The sequence below is a fragment of the Equus asinus genome, chromosome 12 (assembly GCF_041296235.1).
Source record: "Equus asinus isolate D_3611 breed Donkey chromosome 12, EquAss-T2T_v2, whole genome shotgun sequence".
In the NCBI taxonomy this organism is placed as follows: Eukaryota; Metazoa; Chordata; class Mammalia; order Perissodactyla; family Equidae; genus Equus; species Equus asinus.
This window is the reverse complement of record NC_091801.1, coordinates 69,955,502-69,967,650: the sequence shown is the minus strand read 5'-3', so window position 1 is coordinate 69,967,650 and position 12,149 is coordinate 69,955,502. Positions and strand designations below refer to the sequence as shown.

The 12,149-nt window shown below is 52.9% G+C and overlaps 1 protein-coding gene across 2 annotated transcripts; it reads right to left on the bottom strand.

Annotated features, from left to right (window-relative positions):
• Window positions 1-1,482: 1,482 nt before the first annotated feature.
• TRIB1 (tribbles pseudokinase 1) lies at window positions 1,483-9,977 on the bottom strand. 2 transcript variants are annotated; one of them, XM_014854043.3, is made up of 3 exons: window positions 8,692-9,977; window positions 6,316-6,608; window positions 1,483-3,878 (listed from the first exon to the last, which is right to left on the bottom strand). In XM_014854043.3, exons 1-3 carry the CDS (start codon window positions 9,049-9,051, stop codon window positions 3,413-3,415), a joined length of 1,119 nt encoding a protein of 372 aa, XP_014709529.1. In that variant the 5' UTR covers window positions 9,052-9,977; the 3' UTR covers window positions 1,483-3,412. The 2 variants fall into 2 exon arrangements, with proteins under 2 accessions (XP_014709529.1, XP_070337691.1); XM_070481590.1 differs by lacking the exon at window positions 8,692-9,977 and adding an exon at window positions 6,876-7,286.
• Between the last annotated feature and the right edge of the window lie 2,172 nt (window positions 9,978-12,149).

Here is a 12,149-nt window from a genome sequence, read left to right as displayed (position 1 = left end):
CTTCGAAGAGATTAAATTTATGGATCTGTGGCATCACGTGTCATCCCAGCCAATCCTGACCCATATTTCCCTCACTTGGTGCATGTAACAACAGTACAAAGAGGTGTTGTAACCTTAATGGCTTACAAAGTGTTTTGAAATCCTTAGATTAAAAAGCTCGGCGAAGTCCAAAGTGTTAGCCTTCTGTATGCCCAAGGAGTTATGCTGAGCCTCGTCGGGGTTCCTTGGAGCAGGGCGACACTACAATGTATGCTCTGAGGCCCCAGGAACTTTGGGGTTTAAGGGTTCTATTCATGGGATGGCCATAGACCAACCCCCAGCTTCCTAGTCTCTAAGCTCCCCAGGCATTGGGCCATTTCCCACATTGCTTCTGATGAGCTTTTTCCATTTCTTTTCTTAAGTTCCTGGGTCACGAGGCCTGAGTTGCACTCACCTTGGTGTCACAGGTCTCCTTTTCTGGGTGATCTCAGCCTGAGTCCAAGAAAAGGGCAATTGTGTCATCGGCAACTTGTGTATGCCTCTCTGTTTAAGCCCAGAGTTAATGACTTAGTCTAATTTTTACAGTCCAACTCAAGAGCTGAAGTTCTGTCCCATGGAGGGGGTGTCAGGTAGGGACTGAAACGGGCAGGAGGGGGCTCCTGGGTCCTGGGACTGTTTTCTTGATCTGGATGCTGGTTGCACCAGTGTGTTCGGTTTATGAAAACTCACAGCTATACACTTATCTGTGCATTTTTCTGTATATTCCTTATAATTTACAACATAAAGTTTTTTCAAAGATCACTCCAGATGCTAATTCACTTCATTTAGAACAGAATCTGATGTCATAGGGAAGATATAAACCTAATTAAATCAAAATCTTTTGTGATTCAAAATAATGTCACTTGAGTTTTTCCTTTATTTCCATTTTCACTCTTACAGGGGGAAAGAAAAGGAAATGCCTCAATTAGCCATTTTAATTAAGTCTAACGGGAGAATCTGGTTCTCAACAGGAAGCCTAAGATGCCTTCAGGGACATACGGGACCTTTGGAATTATGACAAAATTCTGCTGGATACACACGTGTACGTTTTTCTGAGAAGGGACCACAGCTTTCATCAAATTCTCACAGGTCCCTGACCTAACAAAGACCAAAAGCCAGAGGGACTCTCCCGATGCAAGGCTCATTTATGTATGCTCCTCCTCGAATGTTTCTCCACTCTAAATTCAACCCATAGCCCTCACCAACCCGATTTCACCAAATTGGCTTCAACTATAGAAACGAGTTTGCCCACTTCCATGGAAAAAGTGAATAGGTTCAAATCTGTCAGAGGTCATATATAGCAATCATTGTCTGTTGACTTCTCTGTCCCCACCGCCCCCACCACCACCATCACCACCACCACCACCGTGAGATTCCAAGCCCTCAGGCCAGAGCCCTTTGCATCCCCCGCATGAAACTGCACAAGGCAAAGAGAGACTGGACTCAAAAGAAATTCACAGCGCCTATTTACGAAACCAGGTTTATTAAAATTTCTCTACAAGTCAAAAACGGCCGTCTCACTGTTCACATATATACACATGTACAGGAAGGGTCTAGTGTTTCCAGCTTTCCCGGCAGAAGCCCCAGCCAGCCCCGAGTCCTTAGCCGGGTAATGTATCACAGATACAACAGTCGAGCAACCACGAGAGCGTTAGTAAGACAGAGGCCTCTGTCCTCCTTCTCCTCCGAGTCCCATGATTCTGTTAGCTAATATTGCCAATAATCATTCACATTTCACGTGGTTTTAGACACGCAGGTTATTCAGACAGACACAGACAACAAAACAAGCCTCATAGCCTAAACAACAGAAAGTGTCGGACATATATAAAAAAGGTAAAATATATGTACAAAGTACACAGTACGTGAGGTATACACGGCATTCTCGCAATGCAGGTTAGTAGTTTGGCTAGGCCTAGCCCTTAAGGATGACTGCCCGTTTTTGTGCCATTTCTCAAAATACAGTATGTTTGGTTTACCCGTTTAACCACCAGATTTCAGTACTGTCCAAGACGTTTACTGAGATTTCGTCTGCACTTGGTTTTTAATGCAAGGTGCAGTTTCTCTGTCTCGCTCTATCTTTTGTAAGTAGTGAGTTCCCATCTCTGGAAGCATTCAAACAGAGGTTGGACTCCCACCCGTGAAAGAAGTTGAGAGGGGGATTTTTGCATTGGGAGGTGGCAGAAAGAGGAAAGAGGTTGGACTAGATGACTTTTAAAGGCCTTTGCGACCTCAAAGATTTGGGGCTTGCTATATCACTCCAGACGCTGATTAGGCAGATGTATTCATAAACCACACCACATTTGAAATATTAACAACCATTCATGCAAGACTGCAGACGCACACACAATGCCAGAAGCAGACCGTACCCGTGAGGGCTTAGAGTATAACTCTGGAAGTTGGTCTGAGAATTGTCTAAGACTGTCCCAAATTCACTTTCTCTGAAGCACGAAGATGTTTAACATTTGCTCTTGGGAGCGGGGAGTGGAGAGTCTCTTTATCTTTCTCCTCCTAGACAAAACGCTCCACCCTGAGATGGTCTTGGGGAAAAAGGAAAGGATCAACGCTGACATATTTGAAGGGAACCAAAAAAGCGAGTGTTTCCAAGTGTTCGAATTCTTTTTAAAAATCTGCAGTCTCTCCGTGTGAGCTCAGAGTTCTGAAATAGCCAGGAGTTCGAATCTTTTGTGATACTTTTCCATGGTTAGCTGGTAAGTGGGAGGGGAGGACGTTTCAAGGTCAGAATGAAGGCATTAGTGCAAATGAGGTCTTGGCAGGAAACGGAGAGAGTCTGGGTTCATGGTTCAGGCAGGCCTTATGCTGCTGAAACAGCTGCTGCAAAAACGGAGCACAGTCACTGGTAGATCTGAGTGTGAAGAAAGGGTGAGTGTCAAACCAAACCAAAAGAGAACTTTCCGGTCAGAGAAGCTGGGGTAGCAAAAGTCTAGCTACCAAAGACAAGTTCGAAGATGGCAGGTTTATTGCCCCAAATTATTTGTCACCCTGTTAAAATAGGTTATTGCCCAAAATGCCATTGTGCGATTCACTTCCTCTCCCCTTAGAATGTTCAAGTTCATTTCACTTGACCAAATGCTGTAGGATATCCATACTCTTTGCCACCTAGAAAAGATGTGGAACCCCCGACTCTGACAAAGGGATAGTTGGTGAGGGTTGATTAAGAAGAGGAACAATTTTCAAGACAGCCCATCAGAGTGTATGCTGCTCAAATCAATCAAGTCGCTCATCACAACGGACAAGGGGAGGTCCCCCCGTTGAGTTCAGCAGCTACCATCTTTACGCCATCACATATCTGGTTGGCACCACGCCGAAAGGCCTGTCCATCTTTAGAAATGGAAATGCCATGTGTGAACATTATGAGGTTTCTGAGGTTTTGGGATTAGCAGAAGAAGGAACTAATGTCGCTGTCCTCCTGGTACTCTGGAACGATCTGGTCTGAAGTTCCCATTTCTGAGTCGACGTACCCAGCTTCCAAGACGGACTCAAACCAGGGGTGGAGTAAGATGTCAGGAGCGGCGAGTCTCTCCGAAGGCTCCCGTCTCAGGAGGCTGCGGATGAGGCACCTGGCTTTGGGGGAAATGTGGTCAGGAATGCAGAACTGTCCACGTCGGATTTTGGAGAAAAGGGCACTGGGGTCTGAGTCATGGAATGGGTATCGTCCCACCAAAAGGGTGTAGAGCATCACCCCCAGGCTCCAAACATCAGCCGCCTTCCCAGAGTAGGTCCCAGTGGTGTTCAAAATCTCGGGGCTCACGTAGGCAGGGCAGCCATGTTTGTCTGAGAGAGCATCATCCTCGCCCTTGATGATGTGTGTATCTTCTAGACTTTCCAGTCTAAGCTGGGTTCTGCAGAAGACAGGAAACAAGCCATTACTTCCAGATCAGCTGTTCATGAAAAAACCAGGCCTTCCTGGTAACAATGCCCCACAGGCACTGACAGCAAAGCCCCAAGGAACGCCATGTACCCCTTCATCCAGTACGCAGTGTCCTGCAACCACCCAGGATTTCACAAAGCAATGCACACTGCAATAAACGTTTGCAAAGTATTGAGAGAGTGCTTGGGGTGGAGGGTATGATGCAAAGCCCCAAATACTATTCATTGTGCTAGAGCTTATAAGAGATATCCTAAGAGGGGTTACACAACCTACAAGGTTGACATTGCAGAAGTAGGAGCTTGTCTCAAGGGACTGCTGACATTTTCTACACAAGCTATCAGAGAAGAGCCGTATATCCTACTTCTTCAGGGAGGAGCTGAGCATCCTACAAGCCGATCTTATTCTTATCATGCCTTCGACAGCCAGGGCTGCCTGGACCCTCGCTTTGCATTATAGAACACACAGCCCCAAGTCACTATTATTATGCACAAGTTGTCAGTATCCCTGTTCATATGGATATATATGCACAGAGGGAACTCTGTCCACCTGGGCCCAGGCTGTGATAACTGTGATGGGAAAGGAACAAGGAATGTTAATGACATTTATTGGGATGTTTAATTGCAAAGGAAGCTTAGCCTGGACGGAGAGGTTATGTGAGCCAACAGAAGCGGCTGGTGGACTTGAAGGATACTGGAGCCCTAACACACCTACATATGTGCACACAGCCCAGCCCCCAGGACGGCACATCCACACCCAAGCACATTTACTCCACCTGGGGGTTTATCCACTCAGGTAACAACCAGAGTCTGAAAAACCTTTAGTCAAAGGCTCTCTTATGAAGCTGCAGGTGCCTCCTTATTCAGATCCAGCCACCCACATCTCCTGGGTCCTCCAAAGCCCAGAGCCACATGGGGAACCTCTAATATCTGGTGGCAGCTTCTGCCCCTCCCAGCTTCTCTGAAATAGCCCTGTTTCAGTAAGTCACCTGTTGTGAAGCTAAATGCAAACATTTGGTACTGGCTAATGGGTCAATTCCTTTTCCTCTCAAAGGTCTGCTTGTTTTTTTTTTTCCTCTTCCTGCCTTCCTGTTCTCTGGAGTGTAGTATACATGTGCTAACTTCGGTATGTCCTCAGCCTGACCTCCCCGTCGTTATGTAAAATACCCATTGGTTCTGTAAACGGAAAATATGACTCAACCCGCACTGGCCGCCCCTGATTGGCTGCTGTAGTACTAAAACCCTGCACCTGTGCTGGTTACACGAATAGCGTCAGCCTGCCATTGCTTAACCCTCCGGTTGCCAAACTCCCTGCCCATGACATTCGCCTGTGCAATGCGGATTTCAAAAGCTTGTAAGGAGGTGTGTAAGGCATGTTTCAGAAAATACATCACCATATCAAAAGAGCATGTTCCAGGAATTGGAAACTTCTTCATTGCAAACACTCTGCTTTTCTTTGCTAATCAGTATGTTCCAATAATTACTGCAACGTCAGATACAAACCAGGCTTCACGGCAACTCAACCCTGGACTTTTTCATACGATCTGGAGTTAAGGGTGAAAATGCACAGGGGGGTAAGCCCTGTAGGAAGAGCTGCAGCAAAATAACGCACACCCACCTCTACAATTCTACAAGGGTATTGCTTTTCATCTTTCCACCAGGGATGTGGCCCACATCTTAAAATCAGATAAAATTTATCTCCTGCGCCTTCCTGAATCCTCTCGTCTGAAACCTCAACTCTGAATCTTAATGCCTCATTATTCTTTTATCGAGCTCATCCTGTCCTTTAGGAGGTAAGCCATGATCTATATTTAGCAATCGATTGCAGCCAACTTCCATTTATTATTCAATGTGGCTATTTTCTGAAGATGTCTCCAAACGAGTATCTAAAAAGTCACTGGAGAAGGTGAAGAAAATATTGGGGGCCGAGCCAAGAGGAAGAGGAACGTGTGTGGAGGAGGAGGGCGGAATTCTGCAAATACCACAGTCTAACTACTTCTGCGATACTTTCTAGGCACAAAAAAAAACCCCACTCAGTAGAAGCAAGGATCTGAAAACTTCCTCTAGGAGTCAAGATTGTGACGGCCAGGTTGATTTTTACACCCCAGAAGAACTGACCCTTCTGACAAGAATGGGGAATAAACCTGATCCTGGGGCGGAAGCGGGGAGGGCATCTTGTTATCACATGACATCCCACAGAGGCACCAAGGTGTCCCCAGGCCACATCCACAACAGTGCAGAATAAACCAACCTTGGTGGTGATGGCTCCTCGGCAGAGGACTTCTGCACACTAGCTCTGGGACAACTGAGCCCCAACTGTTGTTCTGACCCGACACACTGCACCTAATTGCTCAACCTGCACCTTCGTTTTGGTTCCAGAAGGCCACAGGAGGGGCTATGGAGGCCGCTCACCTCTCCTCCGTGGAGAAGACGAATTTCCTAAGCTTCAGGTCCCCCAGCACGATGGCCGACTGGTGGCAGTGGGCAACGGCGGAGACAATCTGCTTGAAGAGCCGGGCGGCCTCCTCTTCCCGCAGCCTCTTCCGGCTTCGCACGTAGGAGTGCATGTCCCCAAAGTCCCTCTCAAAGAACACATAGGCCTTGGTTTCCCCAAGGATCACTTCCACGATGCCGGTGATGTTCCTGTGTGATGGCAGCTGGATGTAAGGCCGGATTTTGTCTTGGTAGTGTTTAATAGGAAACACCTGCAGAGAGAAGGGGACCCATTCAGGAGGCTAGAAGAGTAGAGGCTGCCCCCCAAATCCTGGGCTGGGCTGCAGGTCTCAGTCTTTGGGCTTTGGCTGACAGTAAGGCTCCATTGATTTGCCCCCTATCTCTGCCACCCCACCTTATGCAGCCCCAGCTACCCAGAAGACCCCAGACCAGTAACATCTAGGGCTCTGGGCTAGCAAATATCCAAAGAGCTACCACATGGATGGTTTGAAAGAACTGTCTTCTATATTTGTTCCCACCTTCCATGAGGCCATCAGTTCCGGAAAGCTAAGCCCCAAAGACCGGCCCTCTGTGGCCCTTCCTTGCTGGCAGTCAAGGCTGCCCGCAGCAAAGTGGCTGACAGAAGGTTCCCGCTGGGATCTCCAAGAGCTGAAAAGCAGTCCCTGGAAATGCATGACCTCTTGCAGACCCAAATGCCAAAGTGCTCAGCACAGAGACAGCCCAGAATGTGGTGACTCTGCAGCCACCAAGTGGAAGCAGGGGCTGGGGAACATACAGATTTGTCATTAGTCAGAAGGAACAGATGACTGGGAGAGAGGCTCTGACAAGGCAGCCGTAAGCAGCCTGTCTACAGTCTGACTCAGGTATAAGCAGCCTTGAGTTAAAATTCTCGCGGGAGGGAAGTGGGATCCTCTCCATGGTTTTTTCCTTTCTGTTTTTTTTTTTTAATCCCCCCCCAACTCCCCCTTCCCGTACCCTCACGAGAAAATGGGGAGCATCTCTTCTAAGAAGCTGGCTGGTCTCTTTAAGGGCCTTTTTTGTTTAGCCCGGTTACTCATATCCTAGACTCAACTGGAAACGGTGACACACGGGCTGTCACCATCTGGATTCAGCTATTATCTGCTCAGAGGAACTGGAAGGGGTTGCACAATGGCCAGACCCACCCCACCTCTGAGGCCCGGCTGCTCTGGCACCAGCTAGAAAAATCTCTCTTCGGCCACCCCACCCCACCCCACCCCACCCCATCCCACACACATAGTTCTCCCAAAAAAGCTCTTAGCCCCAGCGACCCAAAAGAAAAGATTTTTCCCCCTTTAAACTGGGCTTGATCACGCATTTGAAACTTCATTCAGGTCGGACAGTAGGTGGCAGCAGCAAGCCCGTGGGGCGGGGGGCGGGGGGGGGGGGGTCAGGTGAGTTGCAGAAAACCCAAGAGCGACTTTAACTCAGGGGTGACCCTATTTCTCGAGTGAAAAGGAGCAGCCTGGAGGGTCCTGAGGGATGTCGGGGACGCGGGTGTCAGGCGCGCAAAGCCGGGAACGTGGTGTGTCTGCGCGCTGGAGGAGCACGCGGAGGATCCTGTTTCTGGGAGTTGTATCCCCTCCTGGATGGAATCCCTTATGTTCAAAAGAAAATCGCTGCCGGAAACTCAAGACATGAATGGAAGCGAGGGAGCCGGGTCGCTGTGGGCTTTCCAACATTTCTACTCGGGGCGAATTCCCCGCCCTGGCTGGGAGACTCCCTCAGACGGCTCTCTGGGGAGGACGGGGTTCTCGTCCCAGCGCAGGTTCAAGCTGGAAGCCCCAAGCCCCGAGCCCGACACGGTGTTCCTACCCGCTTACCACCCACAGTGAGCCCGGGTGCCTTGAAACCCCCGGAGGAGAGCTGCCAGCTGCTCTAAGCTCCAAGGAGGCACCCACTGCAGGGCGTCCTTCCAGGACAAGGGGCGGGGTGGCGGGGAGGCGAGGAGAATGAGAGAAGGGGAATGGCATGGCCCTGGAATCCATTTCAATTCCACAACTTATATGGCACGCCACGCGCTAAAGTGGGCGCTAAGGAAATAACCGAGAGATAAAGTAACTCAACACAGCACTTCCTCTTGACTACCGAGCCCCCGATGCCACTCCATCGGAAAGCCCTCAGTCCCCTAAAGGGTGAACCCGGTCAAACGCCGCCTTACCAGGCTCAACTCACTTATCCACCTTGCCCCAAGTCCACGCGTTGGTGGCACCTATGGTCCCCGGGCACCGGCCGGCGAGACCCCAAGCACCTCTGTCCGCCACTGCGTCTCCCCCACCGCCCGACCCCCGCTGGGTCCCCGCCCTGGGCTCCTACCTTGCAGCGCAGCTCGCGGCCCGTGTGGATGCACAGCGCCCGGGACACATGCTCGCGCTCGGCCAGCGGCAGCAGCAGGTAGTCGGCGATGCGGCTGGGCCCCGGCGCGCTCCCGGCGCCGCCGCCAGACACCGGCGCGGCGGGCGGAGGCTGCGGGCTGCAGGGAGAGCCAGGAGGGCTGAGGTAGTCCGGGGGGCTCGAGCACTCCGAGAGGCGCGGGCACTTGGCCGCCACGGCCGCCGCGTCGTCCGCGTCCAGCAGGCGTTTGGTTGGGGCGCCTCGGGGGGCCGGGAGCAGCAAGGCTGGGCCACGGGGCTGCGCGGCGCCGCTCATGGCAGAGCGCACGGGACCGACCCGCATCCCGTCCCGGGCCGGAACGGCCCCGGCTTTGTACGTCCCGGGATCCGCGCGGGAAGGCGCTGCGGGCTCGGCGCCGCGCCGCGACTTATTCCAGCCCGCGGGATGGAGTTTGCAGACGGAGCTTGGCTCGACCCCCCCCAGGGGGCAAAGCAGAAGCGGCTCCCCGGTGCTAGCGTTGCACGCAGGGACCACGCTGGCCCCGCGTCCGGGGGGCGGAGGCCGGTCAGGGTCCCCGGACCCCCGGGAGCACTGGTTCGGGGCGCCTCGCTGGGGACGGCCGCCGGTATTGTTGTCGAGGCTGCCGGCGGTCCTGGAGGCAGAGGCGGCCGCGGCCGGCGTTCCCGAGGTCCCGGACAGAGAGGGCAGGATCTCGCAGGCTCGGCGGAGCCACGGAGCGAATGCACTTCCCAAAGCAATAAGTCTCGGAGCGAAAGCCGGAGCAACTTTTCCGCGGCGCTCGGGATCCTGCGCGCTCCTGGGCTCCCGGCGTGTGTGTGAGCGAGCGAGACGCGCTCGGAGAGAGTGACTGGGTGTGAGTGAGTGAGTGTGTGCGCCGCACCGATCCTGGCCAGTGCACTCCTCCTTCTCCTTTTCCTCCACCTCCTCCGCCTCCCGGTGACTCACGCTGTATACACACACACTCACAGGCCGGGCTGTGTAAACAGTTGGGAAGCCGGGTTGTGCAATGAGGTGGCTGCGACGACTCGGGCCCTGCCGCCCGGCTAGCAGTCACCGGAGCGGGGCGGGGGGAGGAGAGGTGGAGCTGGGTCGGCGGGGGCAATGGGGGTGGCCCGACGGCTGGGGATGCTCTGGGCTGCGCGCGCTCCGGTGCAGGTGGCGAGTCCTGAGCCGCCTTGGGCGCGCGCACACGCCCCCGGGGCTGGGCTGGGCAGGAGGCGGCGCGCGCCCTCCGGCAGGCCCGGGGCTCAGCGCTGAGAAGCCGGAGGAGGGGGCGGAGGAAAAGTTCCCGTGACGTCAGGGTCCCGGGGAAGTGGGCGGGAGGGGCGGGGCCTTGGGGGCGAAGCGACTGCTGATTGGCGCGCGCTCCCCATTCACATCGAGCACAATGGACTGCGGGCGCGCGCACCACGGTTCCCTGCACCCGCCGTTCGCTGCAGCCCCGCGGTTACGCCTTTCGCCCAGGGGATCCCCCCATCGCCCCCCACCTTGGGACCTCCGGTTGGAGCTGTGGGCGCCGCCGAGCCTCGGCTCAGCCGGAGGAAGGGAGGACAGGGAAGGTGATGAATTCCAGCATCAGTCATTCACCCCCACGCGGTAGTTCCGGGGAAGACCTGTGCGTGGTAGTGGATGTGGCTTTTTTTTTTTTTTCCTTTTCCTGCCCCCTCCCAGCTCTAATCCCCAGCGTCTGTTCGCTTCCACAAATAGAACCTTCTGTTGGATGAAATAAAAGCAAACACGGGGCCTTCTGCGTTGCCTCCACCTCCACGCCCCTCCCGCGCCTGCCGCCCGCTCGGATTGCACGGAAATAGCTTCTCCAGACTCCCGGGCCGCCCCTTCGCGGTGACTCGCAGAAAGAGCTTCCTGAGCCGGGGCCGGGGGGAAACAAAGGATGTGGGGAGCTGGCTGGCGGAAGGGGCCCACCTGGCCCGCCACAGGCGCAGCAGGGTCTGGGGCCCTGGGGCCAGCCCGGGTTCCGTGGTGGGCGTGTAAGGGAATGGAAATCGTTCTGGCCACCGACAGTGATACTGCCTTCACCAGGACAACCCTGCCGGGTCGTGTGCGTGCATTCGTGCAACGTGATTTGGGTGAGCATGAAATGTGTGCCAGGCCCTGCACAAAGCTCCATGAACAAAAATAACTTAGAACCCTGTCGTTTTCGTTTCTTGAGAGAACCAGGTCAATTTGGAGCCCCTGCACACCCAACATAGATAATTAGTATCAGGATTCCCTGGGCTTCTGCTAAATACTTAATTTTCTAAAACCAGGTGGAACCCCAAGGATAAATCCTTTTCCATATTAGATCTCCATTCATTCAACAAACACCAATTAAGCATCTACCAAGGGCTAGGCACTGGTGATTAGAAGATGAAAATTAAAATAATAATAATAGCTAAGATGAATTAGGGCCTGTATGTGTCAGGCACAGTTCTTAGCACTTTACACATAATGCTACTCTTCAGTTCTGTATCCACCTCGTGGGGTTTTTGCCCCGCTTCACAGAGCAAGAAGCCTGCAAAGGTTAAGTTCCTTGCTGTGGTGGAATAGCAAATAAGTGGTGGAGCTCTCAGGCTCCAAAGCTCTCCTGGAGACACAAAGGAGAGATTACAATTTGTAAGGAGAAAGGAGGAGTTAGGGAGAACTCCATCTAGAAGGCGTTTGATCTGGGGATGTGTGGGATGGTGAGAGAGTTGCTCCCCAGGGAGGTGTGAATGGTGGGTGGCCGGCGGCTGAGGGAGGGATGTGGGGAAGGGCAGGGTTGGCTCAAAGAGGCCAGGGAAGTGGGGAGCTGAGCCTGCAGAGGTCCTTTGGGAAAATGTGAAAGCTCCAAAGCCATGCTGAGGAGGTTGCTCTTGGTCCTGTGGCCAGGAGAGAGCCCAGCTGAGGTTTTCCACCTTTTGAGTGTATTTTGTGCCAATGTTTAAGATGAAATGATGCGGGGTCAGTGAGCCGAGGAGTCAAAAGAAAGATTTCTTAGACTCTTAAGATCTGGCAGTAGTGCTCTTTTATTTAGAGAATAGTGTAGCATGGGGACAGGACCCATGGGCAGTCAGAGCTTCTGCTGCCGCTTTTGCTGCCCCCGCTGGCATGGGGACAGGACCCACGGGCAGGCAGAGCTGCCGCTGTTGCCCCCTCTGGCATGGGGACAGGACCCATGGGCAGGCAGAGCTGCCGCTGCTGCCCCCTCTGGCATGGGGACAGGACCCATGGGCAGTCAGAGCTCCTGCTGCTGCCCCGAGTTGAGGGTTAGGGCTAAATTTAAGGCATAGGTATGTGAGTCATCTCTTTACGAAGACAAAGGAAAGAACATGAAAAAAAAGTTAAAATGGTATCAGTGCAGGTGGGGTCTGGCCATGACTTTTAGACAAGAATCAAATCGGATTAAGTAAAGGTTACAAAGGTTAGACGCCACCACCCTA